Source organism: Eschrichtius robustus, chromosome 5, assembly GCF_028021215.1.
Source record: "Eschrichtius robustus isolate mEscRob2 chromosome 5, mEscRob2.pri, whole genome shotgun sequence".
Classification (NCBI taxonomy): domain Eukaryota; kingdom Metazoa; phylum Chordata; class Mammalia; order Artiodactyla; family Eschrichtiidae; genus Eschrichtius; species Eschrichtius robustus.
In genome coordinates, this window is record NC_090828.1 from 8,396,600 (window position 1) to 8,417,873 (window position 21,274).

Below are 21,274 nucleotides of genomic sequence, written 5' to 3' on the forward strand. Positions count from 1 at the left end.
GGATGCGATGAAAAGGGCAGATCTCCCTTTCTATGATATTCCCGCCCAAAATGTATAACCTGAATGTATCGTAAGGAGACATCAGCAAGCCCTAATTGAGAGAAGTCCTACTAAATAACTGGCTTGTAATCTTAAAAAATGTCAAGGTCACGAAGTCAAGGGATGATTGAGGAACTGTTCCAGACTGGGACACCTGGCAGAACTTGAAAGGGTTTGTGGATTAGCTGGCAGTAATGCCTCAATGCAGTTCCTGAGGTTGATGGCTGTGTTGTGGTGGTGCAGGAGAGGGTCCCCGTTTGCAGGAAATATGTACTAAAGTATTTAGGGAGACTGAGCTTCAGGCCAACAACTTACTCTCAAAAGGTTTTTTTTTTTTTTTTTTTTAACCCCAGCTGAACCGTGCAGCTTGCAGGATCCTAGTTCCCCGACCAGGGATCGAACCCGCAACCTCAGCAGTGAAAGCGTGGAGCCCTAACCACTGGACGGCCAGGGAATTCCCTTTTTGTACTATTCTTGCAAAATTTTTCTGGAATGTATTTTGTCATTAAAAATGCCACATGTACCCCGGAGTCTGTAAGAATTATTTCATCCTCACAGCAGCTGGGGAAAGATGGTTAATGAGGCCCTGCAGCTCACACAGGCAGTCGGGGCAGCAGGGGTTTCAGCCAGGCCTGTGCTGTCCTTTTAGGTCATTCAGTGAGGGATGTGGTTGGTCAAGATCAGGGCTTTGCACTGGGAGTGAGAAGTAGGGAGAAATAGAGAGGATGGCGCCCTCCCCACGGAAACAATACTAAAGCCTGTAAGTGCTCACAGGCCCACGCTGTTAGGCACGATGGGTCCCACCCCGACACAGGGACAACATAGGGGATGGGATCTGGGTCCAGGCTCCTGGCCAGAAGCTCCTGTGTGCCCCTGGTGGCCAGGAAGTGCCCATGCTGGGCCTGGGCAGAGGTTGCCCTTCCATCCCGGCCCCTGCACCAGGACCAGGAGTGGGGGACCATAGGGCAGGAGGCCCTGTACCTGGGGGCGAGGAGAGGGGAGCAGAGCAGGCTGGTGTTGTGGCTCCTGGCTCCTCACACAGGGCCTGGGGATCCTGGGTGCATGGTAGGGCTGACACAGTGGAGAGGGTGACAGTTGGGGATGACAAAATAGCAGCGATACGGAGGGGGCCTTGGGGGCACCAGGGCATGTGACCAGCTGGAGTGCATCTCTGTGTCCAAGTTTTCCCCACCTGCCCTTGGAAGGCTTCTGACCAGGCTAGGCCTGACCCCAATGAAGGGCTTGGGCAGAGACAAGCTACCAGGATTAAGCAAGGAACTGCCTTTTAAAATAAAAAAATATATATGTATCTACATATATAATTATTATAAGAAAAACAAATGTTGACTGTTGAAAAAAATCTGTTTAATGGAAAACAAAAGGAATTACCTCCCCTCCTCTTACCCTAATCCACTCCCCAGAGATAACCACTGTCAACTTCAGAATTGAGGGCTGCTGGGTTATAATATCCGTCTCAAGGCAGCTGGGAGGAGAACTGACATTGTCTACTTGAGGACAGGCTGTTTATAAGTGCGCCATTTTTTAGTCCAAATGGACCAAAAAGGGTTTAAACTTTCAGTTCCTGGATGTGGTTCCCTCACATAGGAGTGTGAACTGGTCCTTCCAACTTTGCATAACTGGAATCTCTTATCTTCTTTGCAGACACGTGTTCTCCTGGGCGTAGTTTTCCAAAAAGGTTTTGTTGACACTTGTGAGCCTGTTGGGACAAGCCACCTCACCCCCAATGCCAGGCTCCCCTGTGCCCATGTGAGCGCCAGCGCCTCTCTCTGATGCTGGTGCATTTGAAGAGGCCTTGAACCCCTGGGTGGCAGAGACTTGTGTGCTTTGTTTTGGCTGCTTGGCAGCTGCCCTGTCTGCCAGGCGCTGTGGATGCCCCTCTGGGCAGGGCATCTGCCTTCTTCCACTCCAGAAGTCCTGAAGGCTCACCTGTCCCAAACAGTGAGAGTGCTGGGGTAGGATCCAACTTCACAGCATCCGGAACGTCACCCCGGGGCAGGGGTCCATCAAGTGTCTCAAAGAAGTAGGGACATGGTCCTGGACTGGGGCTCATGTCCAGGGGACACAGGGCCACACCACCAGCCCTTTCAGCTGCAAGGGGTCTTCAGCTACCTGATGGTCTTCAGGAAACCGTGCCTAAATTAGCCAGAGCCAGTTTTGATATTTGCAAACCAAGATCCTCATCTGGCACAGGAGCCCACCATCACCTGCGACAAGAATTTCAGCAGCAGTATTTCTGGCACGCTGCCTTCAAGCCCTCAGACTCCTGGCCTTCTTTAACTTTGGGCCAACTGTACCCACACTGATGCCTAACCCCCAGCACACACTCTCCGTGTCCCTGTGTTTTGTGCCCTTCGCCATGTCTAACGATTGCTGGTGGATACAGCCAGCACTTTTCACTTACCTTGCGATAACCCTAGAAAGACTCACGCACATGCACAAAGAGCTGTCACTTTTTCACTGCTTTTAGGTTCTTTAATTTATTTCCTGCAATTTAATGTTATTTCCTTTGTAATCCTGAGCCTCTTTTTGCTAGCACTTTGAATACTGCTTTTGTATCTATTGGCTTGAAAGCAGTCTGCCTCGGGAATGGCAATAATTGGGAAGAAAGGTAAAGTGGTAATCAGACCAGCTGGAAGTGGTCTGCTCTCTATAATCACAAAGTGCTGAGTGGAAAGATATTATTCCTGCCAGGCTGACTGTTCCTTCCACCCTCACCCCTTGGTACGCCACTGCCTGTGGGAAGGTAGAATTAATAATATTCATGGAACACTTTGAAACTAAACCAGAACTGAAGTATTAAGTGGTAAAGGGGCATTATGTTTGCAACTGACTCTCCTACAGTCCAGAAGAATTGCATACACATGTATACATACACACAGAAAAGGATTCAAGAAATGTAAAATTTTAACACTTGATGAATCAGTGTCAAGGGTGTATAGGAATTCTTGGTTGTATTCTTTCAACTTTTCTGGAAGTGTGAAATTGTGCCAATATAAAAAGCTGAGAGACTGGGGTAGCTCAGAACCAGCTCATGGCCCTTTGGCAGCAAGGGGCTGGACGGTCCCAAGTGGGCCTCTTCATGGGCAGGAGAGGCGGAGGTCTCCGAGGTCCAGCTGCAGGGCCTGGCCTGCCCATGCTCCCCACAGCTTTGTGTTCTCCTTCCCTCCCACTGGGGACAGCTCTCCCGCCCCAGCTTGCTGGGGACCTTCCCCTCCAACCTGCTGAGTGAAGCTCTCCTGTTTTCCAGCTCCCACACCAGCCCTGACTCCTGGCAGTTTTCTGGTATCTCCCAGAGAATTCTGAGCGGAGTTAAGACCACCATTTCTTGAGCGTGTCAGCCGTAAGTGTTTTAACCCACGTTATCCCGCTGAATCCTCACAGCACCCTGACAGGCAGGTGCTGTTCTTGCTGGTTTACAGACCAGGAAGCTGGGGTCTGGCATGCAGTCTCTGGCAGAGTGGGGGTTCTCATCCAGGCCCCGCTGTCCCCTGCCTTCCTTTACTGTCTCTCTTCTTGGCAGTAGGCCAGTTTCTGTGAGCGGAACCAGGTATGGGGGCTCGGCAGTACGGATGACCACACAAGCCGCACGGCTTACTGAGGTGCATCCCAGCCCCCCACCACCTTGTGGGACCCAGAACTCTCCTCCTCTCTCCTGGCCATGGCCTGGCTCAGAGCCAGCCGAGCAGAGCCGGGTCGAAAGGGCTCTGACCTGGGAAAGTGCCCAGGTGAGCACAGCGGCTCTCCTGCTCGGACGTTTGCCGTTCGCAGCTCTCCGTGTTTGCTGAGCCCGATTCCTGGTGGGTCCCGGGCTGTCCCCCCTCCGTCCCATCCAGCGCCTCAGTGTCCCCAAGCTCACCTCACCCTCCTTGTCTCATCCCCGGGGGCAGTAAAGCAGGGTGGGGTGGGGTTTCTGGACCTCCCAGGAGTCAGCAGGGTGGGGAGGGCTATGGGACTCATCACGTGCCTCAGGCCCAGTGAGCCCTGTACACGCTCCAGGACCTGGGAGGTGAGCCCACCGGCTCCTGGAGGTCCCAGTGGCACACGCTTGGCAGATTTGCTGTCGTGTGGAGTTGGGCCCCTAGCACCCAAGTCTGGGTAGATGTCCACCGGCTAAGCTCAGGAGACTGAGGTATATACCCAGGAAACCTGGCACCCATCTAGTCCAGGCCTCAGCCTTGTGGGAGTCCCCGGACGGACATGGCCCTGGGAGAGCCACCTCAGGATGGAGAGGGAGGCAGTAGATGTCATGGGGTTCTGATGGGACTTGCTGCCGTGGTGCTCTCAAGCTCCAGCCCAGGGGCTGGGACACCCAGGGCCCTCTGGACAGTGCTACAGCCATGATGGCCACTGGGCCTCTCCTTTTGGGAGGCTACCCTTTTAGCCTGACATGGTCTTTTTTTTTTTTTTAATTTTATTTATTTATTTATGGCTGTGTTGGGTCTTCGTTTCTGTGCGAAGGCTTTCTCTAGTTACGGAGAGCGGAGGCCACTCTTCATCGCGGTGCGCGGGCCTCTCACTATCGTGGCCTCTCTTGTTGCGGAGCACAGGCTCCAGATGCGCAGGCTCAGTAGTTGTGGCTCATGGGCCCAGTTGCTCCGCAGCATGTGGGATCTTCCCAGACCAGGGCTCGAACCCGTGTCCCCTGCATTGGCAGGCGGATTCTTAACCACTGCGCCACCAGGGAAGCCCATGACATGGTCTTTGATGGCTGCTAATGCTGTGAATGATGCAGCCAGCTGTACGAATTCCTAACAGGCGGGAGCCATTCTCCCTCTGTAAGACAGAGATAAGGTCCTTCCCCATCCTTTCCTGGGCTCTGAGCGCCTCCAAAGGGTCCACAGTGGGTTTCAGGCCACTCAGAGTCTGTACGAAGTGGTCACAGTGGGGTGCGTGAGTGTGTTCCAGTGAGGGGGGGTAGGGGTCGACAAGGCTCATCACGTGCCAAGTGCGGTCTGTGACCCCATGGTGGGCTGTCTTCCCCTCACTGCTCATCTGACGTGATGGCAGCCCCGATCTTGAAGTTTCCATCCAGCCAGTCTCACGCATCTGAGGTTGAGTAGTTAAGTCTCAGGGACACCCCAGAATCCTTTCCCCCAGCGACATGGGCACCGTGTGTCCCTGCGCTGCCTGCAACCTCTCTGTGCCTGGGGCTGTGTTTACATGTGGAGTTCCTGGGAAGGCAGCGAGGCAGGCAGGGTCTAACTTCCAGTCTCCAAGGCCAGGCAGTGACTCATGGGGAGGGGGTGGGGCAGAGAGAGTCTGAGGGAAGAAGGTTTTGCCTCCAATTGTCATTAAATAGAGATAATCCCACCCGAATCCCACCTGATGTTCTTGAGTGCTGGCCCTGTGCCAGCCCTGGGCTGAATCTTTGCAGTCCTCGTCTCACAGCGTGCACACAATAGTGGTAAGGATGGTTACACGTTCTACAAGGCACAGAGGGGCTGAGTCTTTTCCCTCTACACAGCTCACAGCAGCCTTCCTGGGGCCTGGGGCTTTATACTTAACCCTTCCTGGTGCTTGTCACAGTGTGATTCTGGGGCCTGGGGCTCTCTGGAGGGTGTGTGTGTCAAAAACGAGGATTTCTGGATCTCGCCCAGACTAAGTAAATCAAACTTTGGGAAGAAGCCCAGGAGCCAGCATTTCAGCCTGTGAGATCCACGCTTCTAAGCTCGCTAGCAAGTTCCTGATGAAATAACTTCAGCTAAGGAGCTGGTTGGAGGAGGTGGGCCAAGCAGGGAAGGTGCTCCCTGCTGGGGTGAACAAGTGCACACTTTGGGGGAGCAGGAGGAGGCCTCTTCCCTCTCTACAGTTTCCTCCCTCCTGTGGACACGCTGTGGTAGGGAGAGAGGAGCAGGGGGAACATTTGAATGGCTGAGAGGTATTTGGGGTATTTGGGGTGGGAGAACATAGTGACGGGGGAGCAGGAAGGCAAGTGGGGTGGGGAGGTCCGAAACCAGGCTAGACTTTGGTGTTCTTTTTCAGAAGGGAGTGGGGGGCCCTACAGAAGGTTTTCAAGAAGAGGAGTGCCATCGTTGGGGGTTCAGGAAGATGACTGGGCTGGGGGAGCCCAGACCAGAGGGAGAATGGAGGTTCCGGCAGCAGTCCTGTGGGGGGCGGTGAGGACTGGACTCAGGGGCTGGAGGACCCGAAGGGAGAGAGCGTTAAGGGAGAGGACGTGGAGACTGCTGTCCTGGGACTGAGATAGAGGGGGAGGAATCCCATGTGAAGCCTAGGAGGGGGGATGAGACCTTTTGGGGCTTGTTGACTTGGAGGGGCTGGTGGGACGTCCTTGGAGGTGCATTTGAAACGTGGGGCAGGAGGAGGTGGGATCTGGAGGGACACCGTAATAAGAGATTAAGCTAAGAGTCAGCACGCTGGAGCGCAGGGACAGGGCGTGAGACCCAGATCATTTGAACTTCATCTCCCTGAGGTTCAGTTTTCTCATCTGTAAAATGGGCTGTTGTGAGGGCTCCATGAGGTAAGGGTGTTCCTGGGAGCGCCCCATCAGACACTTGGAAACACAATCGCTACGGTTTGGGTGGCTGTGGGGGCCCCAGACGAGCGTGTCTGGGTTCAGCGGCCGGGTGGGCTGCAGGGGCACCACTGCCCCCTGTTGGCGGTCTTGGCCCGAGCGTCCCCGGCCTCTGACAGGCGGGGCGACCCGGCGGGCTGCTAGTGCGCCGGCCGCCCTCAGTCTGCCCGTCGGCTTGCTCTGGCGCCGCGTCTGTCCGTCGATCGATCCGCGGACGCCCGCCCCACGCTCGGCGGGTGGGCTCCCGGCCCCTGGATCTCGCGGGGCGCAGACTGCATGGTAGGTGAACGGGATGCCGGCGTGGGCACGGGCGCGACGGGAAGAGCGCGCGGGCAGGATCCCCCCAGGGCTGTAGGGATCGGAGGGGCCCGTCGGGACGCCCCCCTCCCCGGGGACTCGCAGCCTCCTGGGGTATTTCTGTCTTTCTGTCGGCCGCGCACGCCGCGGGGCTGGGGGCTCCGGTGCAGCGACCTTTCTCGGGGGCGTAGGGAACCTCTCTCGAACCTGGGTTGGCGCCTGCGCATTCCCAGGTCATCTCCTCGGTCCCCGCTCGGCTCCCGCAACAGCCGGGGTAGGGAGTGAGGGTGCGGCGGGCGCGGGCGGAACGTTTGAGTGGATGAAGATGCCCCTCGATTCCAAAATGCGGGGATTAGGTGTAAGAGAGGCAGGGAGGCTGGGGGAGGCTTCTGGGTGGAGGCTTCGGTGAGGAGAAAGATACTCGGGATTAGGAATACTTGGGATCTAGGAGAGAGACCGACCTGAAAAAGAAAGTCGAGTGGTAGGTGCGGAGGTACGTGCGTGGGCCACGGGAGCCCCAAACCCCCATCCGAGGACAGGAAATGGAGCTGAAAAGAGAATCCAGGGAGAGGATCCAGGAACCGAGCCTGAAAATCCGCGGTTGCTCAGAAGGGAGGGGAGGTGGTGGTGGCGAGCTTGGGGAATAGGCTCAGAAGGGCAGCTCCCGATCTTTCGCGCGAAGGCGCATGCCCAGTGGAATCCCGTTCAACCCCTGCCCCATGTCCCTTAGACTGTCCTTCCCTTGCCAGGTGGGGAATAAGGATCATGTCACTATGCATTGAAGTTGAGCACCTGAAATGTGTCAGGCACACTCCTGAGAACTTTATTCTTTCATTTAATCTTCCCAGAAACTATGAGGTAGGCTCTACTTACCCATTTTACAGGCGAGGAGACTGAGGCACAGTGAGGGCATGTCACAGAAGAGGATAGCAGAGCTAGCATTTGACCCCAGGCCAGTCTGTTTAGTTCCATGGCCTGGGTCCTTAACTACTATATCTGGTGGACTGGCAAAGAGATGGGAGCTGGAGAAAGGAGAGGGAACCCCAGAGCTGGCAGTGTCAAGGGTGTCAAATATTTCTACTTCAAACAGTTCAGGTGATAGAAAACAGAAACAAGAACCAACTTTTGGATCAGCATTATAGTTTTTGGCCCTTTCACTGCCTTGCTTGATCCCCACAGTGACTCAGTCCTCACAGTGAGGTGATGTAATCAGGCCCTTCTGTGTGTCAGGCAGGCCCTGTGTTAATACCTTTCATGTCTTAAATTCCTGGATCCTTGTAATATGGGAACAGCCACAGAGAGGTTACCATGCAAATAGTCCCACAGCTCGAAATTGGGGAGGCTGGATTTGAATCCAGGCAGCTGTTTCCAGAGACCTTGCTCTTAAAGACCATGTGATACTGTGCATTGTGCCCATTTTACAGATGCCCAAACTGAGTGTCTCTCCCAAAGTCCATGACTTGAAAGTGGAGAGACCCAAAGGATGACTGCTGATGGCATAGCCCATGCTTGAGAGTCTCCATCTCTGTTCAAAGGTTTCAGTAGATCGTGAAATTTAAAATTGAAGTCCCACACTTTATCATTTTAAAGATATACTTGTTTTTGGGGCTTCCCTGGTGGTGCAGTGGTTGGGAATCTGCCTGCCAATGCAGGGGACATGGGTTCGAGCCCTGGTCTGGGAAGATCCCACATGCCGCGGAGCAACTAAGCCCGTGAGCCACAACAACTGAGCCTGCGCATCTGGAGCCTGTGCTCCACAACGGGAGAGGCCGTGACAGTGAGAGGCCCGTGCACTGGGATGAAGAGTGGCCCCCACTCGCCACAACTGGAGAAAGCCCTCGCACAGAAACGAAGACCCAACACGGCCATAAATAAATAAATAAATAAATAAATAAATAAATAAATTTATTTAAAAAAAAAAGATATACTTGTTTTTGGTTTTTTTGGCCACACCACGCGGCATGCGGGATCTTATTTCCCCAACCAGGGATTGAACCCGTGCCCCCTGCAGTGGAAGCACACGGTCTTAACCACTGGACTGCCAGGGAAGTCCCTCAGATGTACATTTTTCAGATGAAATTGTGATGCATCTTACAATGGGTGGCGGAGTTTTTCCTTCTCAGCGGCACATGATATATCGGCCTTCTTGGTGTCGATGGCATCTTTGGTTTGACGAATAACAACAGAAGCAGATTCCCTGAGTGACTTTTCTGGGTGTCTCTCTCTCTTCTGTTCCACAGGCCCCTCTCTGCCTCAATTGCTCCACCCTCCCTGGAGACAGGCCCCTGGGTGCAAGGAGCCCGGTGCCCTGCAATGGCAGCAGGGCCCTGGGGCCCTTTGACCCCCAGGACTTGAACCTGACTGATGAGGAGCTCAGGCTCAAGTACCTGGGGCCCCAGCAGACGGAGCTGTTCGTGCCCATCTGTGTCACGTACCTGTTGATCTTTGCGGTGGGCGCCGTGGGCAACGCGCTGACCTGCGTGGTCATCCTGCGCCACAGGGCCATGCGCACGCCCACCAACTACTACCTCTTCAGCCTGGCCGTGTCGGACCTGCTGGTGCTGCTCCTGGGTCTGCCCCTGGAGCTCTACGAGATGTGGCGCAACTACCCTTTCCTGTTGGGCGCCGGTGGCTGCTACTTCCGCACGCTGCTCTTCGAGACTGTCTGCCTGGCCTCGGTGCTCAACGTCACCGCCCTGAGCATAGAGCGCTACGTGGCCGTGGTGCACCCGCTGCAGGCCAGGTCCGTAGTGACACATGCCCACGTGCGCCGCGTGCTTGGGGCCATCTGGGGCCTCGCCCTGCTCTGCTCTCTGCCCAACACCAGCCTGCACGGCATTCGGCAGCTGGACGTGCCCTGCCGGGGCACGGTGCCCAACTCGGCCGTGTGCACCCTGGTCCGCCGGAGAGCCCTCTACAACCTGGTCGTGCAGGCCACCGCTCTGCTCTTCTTCTGCCTGCCCGTGGCCACCATCAGCGTGCTCTACCTGCTCATCGGGCTGCGGCTGCGGCGTGACAGGCTGCTGATTCTCAGGCAGGAGGCCAAGGGCAGGGCCAGGACTAGCGACGGCCGCAGGCTCCAGCCGCTGCAGGATAGGAGTCGGACACAGGTGACCAAGATGTTGTGTAAGTGTTGCTGCTGGGAAGAGGGGCGGAGCCAGGCACTGGGTATGGGGCTGGGGCTTCCAGGGGCCTGGGGGAAGGGGCCGGCTGTTTCGGTTTAGGATGGAGGCTGAGTGTGAGGTGTGGAGTAACCCCCCCACCCCTCACTCCCCCGTGTGTGTGTGCATGCACTGCATGTGTGTATACTCTTCTAGATTACCCTTGAGAAAGTGACACCGAAGGTAAATGCTAATGGTTCATGGCAGGATCAGCTACATAATTTGTGGGGCCCAATGCAAAATGAAAATTCAGGGTCCCCTGTTAAAAAATCATTAACAATGTCAAGACAGCAATAGTAGAGCAGCTGTCTTTTTAAAAATTAATTAATTAATTAATTATATTTATTTTTGGCTGCGTTGGGTCTTCATTGCTGCACGCAGGCTTTCTCTAGTTGCGGCGAGCGGGGGCTACTCCTCGTTGTGGTGCGCGGGCTTCTCATTGCGGTGGCTTCTCTTGTTGCGGAACATGGCCTCTAGGCGCATGGGCTTCAGTAAGCTGCAGCACACGGGCTCAGTAGTTGTGGTTCTCGGCCTCTAGAGTGCAGGCTCGGAAGTTGTGGCGCACGGGCTTAGGTGCTCCACGGCATGTGGGATCTTCCCAGACCAGGGCTTGAACCCATGTCCCCTGCATTGGCAGGCTGATTCTTAACCACTGTGCCACCAGGGAAATCCCAGAGCTGCTGTCTTGAAGGTTCGAAGGTCAGGGCTCTGTGCAAACGCACAGGTGGCACCCATGAAGCCAGCCCTTGCTCATGGAGCCAACCACAGACAGGGCAGAGGCCTGCGGCTGGGCTCCAGGATGACAGAGCTGTTCATGGGCTCTGGACCCTCCAGGTCTCTCATCTTTGCTCCTAAATATGTTGGTTCTGTCCTTCCCTAAGTAGCCTGGGAGGCAGGACCACGGGCACAGAGTTCCCCTTTCCTGAGGAACTAACTGTCCTCTTCCCTTAGTGGCTATGGAAAATCCCAGGGAAGGATTCTGATTGGTGGGCTTGGGTCATGGCCTGCCACCGGGCCAGAGTGGCAGGATGCTGAGGTGAGCAGCCCCCACAGACCCACATGGTGGGATCCGTGGGGAGCAAAGCTCCCAAAAGAAGGGGAGCAGGGTGCTGGAAAGGCAAGATGGTGAATTTCCTGCACACCATGTCTGCAGTTCCCTGGGGACCAGCGGAGGGATCATGATCTAAAAGAGGTCGTTGGAGGCATGTTTGTGAAGGTCTGTGTGCAGCGCACAGGAGAATCAGGGCAGAAGTGTGGATTGGGGCCGGCCAGGGTACGCCCAGCTGGCTTGAGGCTCTGGATCTTACTGTGGCCTAGGCCTGGTGCTTTTTCAAAAACAGTGGCCCTGGGGAAACCAGGAAAACTGATGCTAAGCCAGTCATTGATTCCCTCCCCATCCTGCCCGGTCCCACAGAGCCTGAATCAGGTAGATGGGGTGAGCCAGGGCAGGACAGGGCTGGTGAGACCTTGGTCAAAGCCATGGGATTATGGCCAGCTAACTGGGGACTGCCCCATTCCCAGAGAGAGACTCACTCCTCTCACCCCCCAGAACAGTGTCCCAGAGCCCATGGTCACTTGTACAGCCCCCTAAGATGGGACTGACCTGGAGCCTTGTGCTTGCCTCCTGCACTACAGACCACCTGCCCCTGTCTGCCTCTGCTGCCTCCTACTGCCCTGCCTAGCCGGGCCGAGTCTGCTCATCTGGGATGGCTCTCGCCCTGGGAAAGTGGGGGTGTTTCCTTAAGGCTGCCTTGCTGGCTGGCCCGGGGCTCTGGCTTTCTTCTCTCCCTCCTTCTCCTGTCTTCTCTTTCTGAGGGCCTACTGTGCACCAGGCTGTGTGCTGGGGATGTAAGCAATGTTCTGATTGAAATCCGGGATTATGAGGAAAACCACGCTGGAATGTAAGGGGGAAGACACTGCAGGGGAAGGATTGTGAGCTGGAGACGCAAACATGAGAAACAAGAAACAAAAATCAATGCAGACCTGATAGCAAAGACCCAGGAAGGGTAGGGTGAAAACCAGGGCTGGAGGGAAGCTCCGGATAAAGAGTGAAGGATTGGCTGGCCTGTCCTGCCTTTTACTGGGGCTTGGGGTGGGGCTGTCGAGGAAAGGGGAGGCAATGCAGGGCAGGATATTCAGGGGCGCCCAGGAGAGCTGGGGGCTGGGGCTGGGAAGGCTTCTAGGGCCAAGACAGGCAAGTGCGTGGGGGGGTGTGTTTGTCTCGCTCTCCCTGTTACTCCCTGGCTACTGCTGTCTGACCACAGGCCGCATCCTCCTGCTTCTCTCTGCTTATGCATAAGCAGGCACGGCCCCCGAGTGGCACCCAGAGTGGGCCTTAGCCGCACTGGGCCATGCTGGGGCTCAGCGTCCACAGCTGTCTCTTAGTTCCAGTTCCACGGTGAGAGAAGCGGACCAGGCCAGCTTGGCCCGGGTGTCCACACCTGGTCCAGGGCGCACGCCCACTGCCCAGTCGGTGACAGGGGCGAGAGCAGCCTCTCCTATAGGGGTGCGGCCAGGGCAGGCAAACTTCCAGAAACCTCCAGATGGACAGTGGGTGTGGGTGGCCGGTGGGAGAGGAGAGGAGAGAACAGGCTCCCTTTCTGCCCACAGTTGTCCTGGTCGTGGTGTTTGGGATCTGCTGGGCCCCGTTCCACATCGACCGCCTCATGTGGAGCCTCGTGTCCCGCTGGACCGAGGGCCTGCACCTGTCCTTCCAGTACGTGCACGTCGTCTCCGGCGTCTTCTTCTACTTTAGCTCGGCCGCCAACCCTATGCTCTACAGCCTCATGTCCAGCCGCTTCCGGGACACCTTCCGGGAGGCCCTGTGCCTGGGGACCCGGTGTCGCCGCCACGGACCCCGCCGCAGCTCCCACAGCCTCAGCAGGGTGACCACGGGCAGCACCCTGTGTGACATGGGCTCCCCCGGCAGCAGGGCCCAGCCCCTGGCTGAGAACGGTGGCCCAGAGGGGCAGCAGGAGACGGACCCCTCCTGAGAGGAGCCTCAGGCAGCTTCACCCTGAGGGCCCAGCGGGCCACGCCAGCTTCGGGGGCCACACCTGCCTCCTCTGCAGCGTGTCTTCGCGGCCTGTCCCCCTTCGTGCCCCGTCCCCACTTCAGCCTAGAAGCCCTGACCAGCACCTCAGTGATTCCTGCCCCACCCATGGATCTGAAGGACTGTAAGGTTGCTGTCTGTCCTCCAGACTCTCAGGTCCCCAGTTACAGCCCTTCCCCTGGAAGGGGAACTTCGTGGTCGGATAACCGCGCACGGCAAGACTCCATCTGGGGACCCCCCCACCCCCAGCCCGTTTCTGAAGTGTTTCCGTGGCGCCCTACCTTTCCTTCCCATTTCTTGCCGAGCTTCTGCAAGTCCTGGCCCATTCTGTCCCTCTCTAGCTCTTGGCCTGCACCTGGGATTCTGACCCGACCCCCCTCCCTGGCCCCCCGTCGGCTTGTTTTGCTCTGGGAGCTCCACCTGGTGGAGCCACTAGGCGGCAGGTGTGTCAGGGATCCAGGAGACCTGGCTCCGGGTCTCAGCTGAGCCACCACCACCTTGTCCCGGCATCAGGCAAACTGCGTCGCCTTACAAGCCTCGGGCCCTGTTTGCAAAATTAAAGGGGCCGTGACATTCTGGAGTGTCGCGCTTTGGCACTTCAGCTGTGGTTTTCTGTGTGCGTGCCTAAGTCCCTGCTTTCAACAAAACAGATACCCTCAGATTAGCAAGGCGGAAATTACTCTTTACATCCTCACTAACCCCAACCCTTACTCCCTCCCTGGCCTCTACGAGCCCCCCACCCCACCCCCTCGAGAGCCACTCAGGGAACATTCTTTGCTTGTCCTAGAGCAAGTGAGGCTTGGCACCGACTGAGGGTCTGTGTGTGAGCAGAGGCCCCTGCCTGCCTCTGTCTTCACCTCCTCCCAGGCTGGCTTGGGGGCCTGAGATGAGCAGAGCATTGGGCCTGACTGGCCAGAGAATCTCTGGGGGCAAGAGACATGGGCCAACCAAGGGCAACGAGTGACTCCGTGAGAACTGCTTGGGGCTCAGTGAGGTGAGAAGAGAGACACGTGAGTCCTGAAACGGAGCTCCATCCCGAATCCCTGTGGGTAACTGGGTGCTCAGTCAGGACCCAGTTAATGGCCAGAACTTGTCCTGCTGCAGTCCCTGACCTGTCCTCCTCCTAAGAAGGGACTGCAGCAGAAGGAGCCCTGGCCTCCCTTGCGGGGAGCTGCAGGGCGCCCAGGGAGCTACAGATTCTCCCTGCAGACTCTCCGCAGCTCAGGCCCCAGGTCCCCTGACTGCAAAGTGGAGAAGATTGTACAAAAATGTCCTGGAGTTTTTGAAATTCAGTTGTAAAAATAATAAATACTCATTTTAGAAAAATTGGAAAGTACAAATGAGCAAAAATGAGAACAATTTAAAATAATTAAAAACCACCCTTGCTAGGGGATGGGGGGAGGGGGAAATAGAAAGTTGTTTAATGGGTACAGAGTTTCAGTTTTTAAGATGAAAAAGTTCTGGAGATTGGTGGCAAAACAATGTGAATATGCTTGAACAATATTGAATTGTACAGTTAAATGGTTAAGATTTAAATTTTATATGTATTTTACTACAGTTTTTTTTAAAGAAAGGATTAAGTCTAAAGGAAAAGGAAAAATTAAAAAGCCACCCATAGCTTTACTTTCCAGGGGTAAGCACCACATATAGGACAGGATGGGGGGATTTGAGAAAGGAGCTTGTGAAAAGAGGCTGTGCAGAGCTATGAGTGCCCAGCGTCACCTCTGAAATGAGCTCCCAGGCGGCCTTGGGGTGTCGTCGGGGGAAGCAGCTGAGGCCAGACTTCAGGCTGGAACCTGCCGTTGTTCCCAAACTGGACTCCCCGGGGCCTCTCTGAAGTGACAGAGACGACATGCTCCTGAGGCTCTGGTCAGTATTTATGAAGGGACTACTATGGGCAGAGAGGCACTGGGCAGGTTGGGGAAGGCGGGGCATGTGAGTTATCGGAAGGCCTGGGCTCTGTAAATTTGATGTCTCTCAGGTGTCTCCACGGCATGTCAGTGGCTAGGTCCCACTTGTCATGAGTCACTGGTTACCACGGAGAGTGGAAGCAGCAGCTCTGGGCTCAGCCCTGGAGAAAAAAGGGTGGAGGTGGAAAGGCCAGCCAGCAAGATCCCACTCTCTCCTGGAAGCAGCATCCCCTGCCGCTTGCCCTTCTGCACTGGTCAGGGGGACAGCAGCATTCCCGAGTGCCCCGTGCTACTCCCAGGACAGGAGTCCTGGCTCATCTGGGGCTCGAGTCACCTCCCGTCCTGGCTCTGGCTGCAGTCACACTGATCCCTCCTCCTCCCATGTTCGAGAGGTTGGGCCCGCTCTACTTCCCGTCTGCTCCACTCCTGCCATTATCCTGGGTGATGCTGAAGTCCCCGTGGTTGGCCCACTGCTGCCCTGGTATCAGCTCCTGGTCTTTCCTGCAGCTCTGGAGACTCTCCTCCACCCTGGCCTCTTGGCCCCTTGGTAATATCCTGACTCCCAGGACCTCCGGCGTTTTTCCATTTCTGGAAGTGTGAGCTCTTGACCATGATTGCCTCCTTCCTGCTCTGCTGCTCTATAAATGGTACATTTATTCTTTAACCTCATCTAACCTTCCCAGTTCTCGACCACTCTGCTTTCTCCCCATCCATCAGCTTCCTCTCATGTACACTTCCTTTCTGATGGGTCCTAGATCCCATGGTCTATCACACACAACCCTCTCTGCCAGTATTTCTGAGGGCCAAGGTGAACATACTGGGATCACCCTTTCCTTCTCAGAAAAAAGGTTTTCTTTGGGAACTCGCCAAGACGAGTCTCATCAACAAAGCTGCGTTTGCCCACCCTTCCTTCTGTGAAGTACCTGCTCTGGAAATATAAAGTGTGCAACACTTCACATCTATTCTTACATAGTCAGATGGCGTCTCCAAATCAATCCTGACATCTGGGAGCCCATCTCATTTTGTACACTTCTTGGTGTCTCCCTCTTCCCCATCCTTGTCTTCTAGTCGATCCACCAAGTCTTCTTTGTTCCATGTCTTCCCTGTATAGAGGAGTTGCCTTTTTGGAGGGCTTCCTAGTATTTGCACTCCCTTCCCATTGAGGGGAATCCCTCTGTGTGTGACTCTTATGGTGAGACCAAGCCCAGGCTCCTACTAAAGACGCTGAAAGGGTTCTGGACCCTGCATCACTGACATCACTGTGTGACCCAGGACTGGCACTCAGGCAGCTGGATGATCTGACCTGGGACTTGCACTGGGAGTGATACTAAGACCCATGACAACAGGGGCCGACACGTCCAGGGCAGCAGTGCTAACGGCGGCATCCCACCCAGGCTGCTCCCGGGGCTCCTGCTGCCCAGCCGGCCTTGGCTTCTGCCCATTTTCTCTGCCGGTTTTTCAACCTTCTTGTTGTTCTGAGCTACTAAGAGCCTTTCAATAAATTCCTTTTTTGCTTAAGTTGGCCAGAGTTGTTTGCTGCTGTTTGCAACCAAGAACCTTAACAGATCCATCTACCACTGCTGTGAAGGTTACACATTCTGTCTGTTCTACTAGTGGTTGTCTTTACATATTTCTAAGATGAGCAGATATTATCACTGTTTTGAAACCCCAAACTACAGTCTGTAATACTTAATCATTCTCCTCTTTCACTCTGTTTTTAAAACTTTAAGAGGCAAGAACGATGAGGACAGACTTAAGGAATTTGATCCTAGAAACACATTTACATTTTTCTAACAACAGTCTAATCCTCTTCAGCGCAAGAACTTTAGTATGTTTCTTCTGACAAAGCAGTAGGTATAAAGGTGGTGAGCAGGGACTCTAGTCAGGCTGCCTGGGTTCAAATTCTGACTCAAAAGTCAGACTGGCCTTAGGCCAAAGTCAGACTGGACTGAAAGGTACTGACATTTCTAAACAAAGGATGAGCAACCTGCCTGCGCACAAATAAGAGACTCAGAGGCCAACACTGACCGCTGCATCCTTTCAAACAGCGTCCAGGTTCCTACGAGGTTTAGTTTGAGGATGGTAGTTACTAAGGTAAATGTCCCTTTGTGTGGCCTCTTTAAAGGCAACACCCCAACTTCACCTTCTTTCAAGCTTCTGCACAAGGCAGGGCAGGACAACTGGGGGGCTGTTTAGGAATAGAGGCCACGGCCCAGGTGAAGGACAGTGGGGATTCAGGGAAGGCCGCACCTGGCTGGGTAAGAGTGCCCTGGCTCAGGAGAGGTGGCCACAGGCTAGGGCTAGGCTGGAGGGCCTGAAAGCTGCTGCCGCATTCTCTGGAACATCTACAAGAGTACCTGGGGTCTTTTAATCTAATATTCAAGTACCTTCATCAGCTCTAAGCAGTGTGGGCACCATTCATTCAGCTAACATGTATTGAGTACCACGTGCCAGGGACAGTACAAGGCTGGGAGCGGGGGCATACAAGTGTTCTGACAGCTGGAAGTCTGGGGGCACAGAAGAGAGGCAGCTGCCCCAGTGGAGGGAAGGTTTCCAGGAGGAGGCGATGTTGCTCAAAGTCCTGGGAGAAGGGGTTGGACTGGCCCCTGAGCTTTGGCCAGGGAAGGGTGGAGCAGCTACAATGACAGTTCCACCAAAACTGAATCCAGGGGAGGAGGGGGAGACCCTAAAGGAAACAGGGGCCGTCAGGAGGAGGAATGGACACTGGACAGGCAAAAACAATAGCAAAGCAGACTGTGGTCCAAGTTCTTTGCTCTCATTCTCTGGACTTCCCTGGTTGCTCTTCCTGGAATTTGGACTTGGAACCTTCCCTCCAGTCTTTTTCCTTGTCTGTCTGGCCTTCATGCATAGGCAGGATTTCTTTCCATTTTAGTAAATTTGAAGAAAAAAAAAATGAAGTACAAAAATAATTACTTTGATTCCCAACACCTAAATTAACCACTATTAACATTCTGGCAATTTGATCCCTGTCATTTCCCACACATATACCCTCCCCTCATTAATGAATAATAGATTGTTTTCAATCATTTGCTTTATGAGAGAACTGCCTTGAACCGTCCGGTACAATGTCCATGGTTACGATGGATGGATGAAGCTGACAATACCCAAACTGTGAGATCAATTTTACCATCACTAAAAGTGGCGACTTAACCAGACATTAAGTGCCTTCTAGAAGGATGTAACAAGTACACAAAACCAACCATAAGTCTTTTTTTTTTTTTTTTTTTAATTTATTTATTTATGGCTGTGTTGGGTCTTCGTTTCCGTGCGAGGGCTTTCTCTAGTTGCGGCGAGCGGGGGCCGCTCTTCATCGCGGTGCGCGGGCCTCTCACTATCGCGGCCTCTCTTGTTGCGGAGCACAGGCTCCAGACGCGCAGGCTCGGTAATTGTGGCTCACGGGCCCGGTTGCTCCGCGGCATGTGGGATCCTCCCAGGCCAGGGCTCGAACCCGTGTCCCCCGCATCGGCAGGCGGATTCTCAACCACTGCGCCACCAGGGAAGCCCCAACCATAAGTCTTGCAAAAAAAAAAAAATTGAAGCTGAATGTACGGAAGCCTCCGGATCTAAGTGGCAGTTTACAAGATCACTGCGGATGAAGCGTGTTCAAGACACCTCAACGGGGAAAGCCAAATCTAGTATAAGGACAAATTCTGTAAGACTACGGCTTGGTTTCTTCAACAGATAAATGGTATTTAAAAGGGGGTTTCTACTACAGAGTAAAAAAGATTTAAAAGATGTATCAACCAAATGTAATGCATGGAAATGTTTGAATCCTAATTCAAACATGCCAACAGCAAATAGACATTTCTGAGACAGAAAACTGAACACAGACTAGATATTAGATGATATTAATCCTGATAGCCTGTATCAGTACTTAAAAAGTGTTTACTGGCGAAATAATAGGATGCCTGGGATTCACATTAAAATACTCAAGCCAAAAAAAAAAAAAAACAGGGAGAGAGGGAGAGGAAAAAAAAGTGGGGCAGGGAATAACTGAAAAAAGAACTGCAAAAATATTGAAGTGATTGAGGTGACGGGTAAAAAGGGATTCATTATATTCTAATTAGTAACGTATGTTTGAAAATGTCCATAATAAATTTTAAGTTTGCAATAAAGAGTCACATATTTGTATCTTCATCAGCGTGATCCCTTATCTCTAGGTGAGAAAAGTGGAATTCCTAAATTTAAGGAAGGAGAATTTTTACCTCAACAGGAAGTCGCCAAATTTCTCTCCAGGTGTTTGTAATGAGGGGGTTCAGGATATGCTACCCCAAAATACAGCACCTTGGCATACTGAATATTTTAAGCCAAATGCATTGGTAATACAGCATGTGCAGAGAGGACTCTCTGACCTTCCCCTGAAGCAGGTCATAAGACCCTCACGTGAGAGGTGCTCTCCCTCTACCCAGAGGAAAGCATTCTTTTCTCCAAGACTGAGGACACCAAGACCACACTTACCTCATACTCCTTTCCAGCCTATCACATTTTGTGACACCCTCTACTCTTCATCAAATCTAGCAAAACACTCAGGTTTAACCCATTCTTCAGGTCTTCATTTCCTTATGAAGGCTCCTGTGTCACATCAAACAGTATGCTTTTCGCTTGTTAATCTGCCTTTTGTTACAGGGCCCCAGCTAACAATTTAGACAGGTAGAGGAAAGAGATATTTTTCCACCTCTACAGTAACAATTTGCCTTCTCACCAGTTTCCCCACGATCCCCAAACACTTGTTTGATGTTTTAATTTCTGTTAATCTGATGATACAAAATAGTATTGTATTATTGTTTTAAATGATATTTTCCCTGGTGGTTGTGTAGCTGAGCATCTCTTATCTTTTCGTGCCACCTAAATTTCTTCTGAAAACTACTTTTCATATCCTTTGCCCATATTTGTTTGCCTTTTTTTTTTTTTAACTTTTGGCCACACCCCATGGCATGTGGGATCTTAGTTCCCCAACCAGGGATGGAATCAGCGCCCCCCCCCCCCGCTCCCCAGCATTGGAAGCACAGCATCTTAACCACTGGACCACCAGGTAAGTCCCCGTTTGCTTTTTTCTTATTGTAGTTTTTCATATTCTGATACTAACTTTTTATTATATATGTTACAAATATTTCTTCCCAATTTGTTCCTTATATTTTAAATTTGTTTATAGAGACTCTTGCATCCAAAGGTTTTAAATTGTAACATGGCCAAATCTGTCATAATTTTTTTGCTCTGTCATAATCCTGCTGTGTCCTAAGAGTGACATTCCTATGCCAAGTTCTTATTACAGATTTTAATAAGAATGCTTCTTAATTTTTGCCATCAAATGTTTATTCTACATTTTCAGATAAGGTTTATTTAAAAGATATGTATTTTTCTTCCTTTAGCCTCTTAGTTTGACATTATTAACTTACCTTGCGACATCTTGCATTCCAGAGATAAATCCTATTGGTTAATATTCTTTTACTATATTCAGCCAAGTACCAAATCTAAAATATGTAGGCAAATCGTTCTTCTTACTCTTCTTCCTTCCCAATTTGGGACTTTCTGAAGCTAGGACAAAAGCAGGGCCCCTTACTCAGGGCCACCCTTCCCCACCCCCCAAAAACACACACATGACCCGAAGTGCTCATTTTCAAATCCCAGTGTGGGTATTATTCCTAGAATTTTGATCCTACTACAGGGCCTAATGGTGCTAATGGTCGTTGAGAGAGCACATATTAAAGATGGCTTAATTCAAAGAAACTAAGAGACCATATTAAGTCATTGAGGATGCAAATCAACGGCCTCGGACGAGTTCCTTAACCTCACTCTGTGAGCCTGTGAAACCAGTAACCGATTCTAAGTCACAGATTTGTTTTGAAAAGCCCATGATAAAATGTATGAAAAGCAACCAGTATAAGACCTGGCACAAAACAGATATTAATGTTTTAGTTGTGACCATTACTACTATCACTAACTGCTTTGAGGGCAGCTTCAGACGCGGGTTGGCAGCGAGGGAAGGTTCCCCGGGGTCAAGAGGCCGACTGCCGGGTTCTGGTCTCCGCTCCACCTCGCGCTGTAAGGTCTGCGCCTCCTTCTAGGCTGAAAACGTCGAGAGTACTATCACACACCCCAATGAGGGGGTGGCTGCCTAACCGGATTAATGGATGTGAAAGCCTGGAACCGACCCTGGTTTACCAGCCCGCAATGAGTGGCTGTTTTTATGACCCCTGTTTACTTCCTACAAGTCCACTAGTAGGTAAGCGCCGAGGTGTGT

General features: G+C 52.9%; 1 protein-coding gene across 2 annotated transcripts; it reads left to right on the forward strand.

The window, feature by feature from the left end:
* Window positions 1-6,681: 6,681 nt before the first annotated feature.
* Window positions 6,682-16,530, forward strand: NMUR1 (neuromedin U receptor 1). Of its 2 annotated transcripts, none has more exons than XM_068544222.1 (3): window positions 6,682-6,871; window positions 9,130-9,999; window positions 12,661-13,031. In XM_068544222.1, exons 1-3 carry the CDS (start codon window positions 6,869-6,871, stop codon window positions 12,937-12,939), a joined length of 1,152 nt encoding a protein of 383 aa, XP_068400323.1. In that variant the 5' UTR covers window positions 6,682-6,868; the 3' UTR covers window positions 12,940-13,031. The 2 variants fall into 2 exon arrangements, with proteins under 2 accessions (XP_068400323.1, XP_068400322.1); XM_068544221.1 differs by having other exon boundaries at window positions 6,683-6,871; window positions 9,130-10,015; window positions 12,661-16,530.
* Window positions 16,531-21,274: the final 4,744 nt, after the last annotated feature.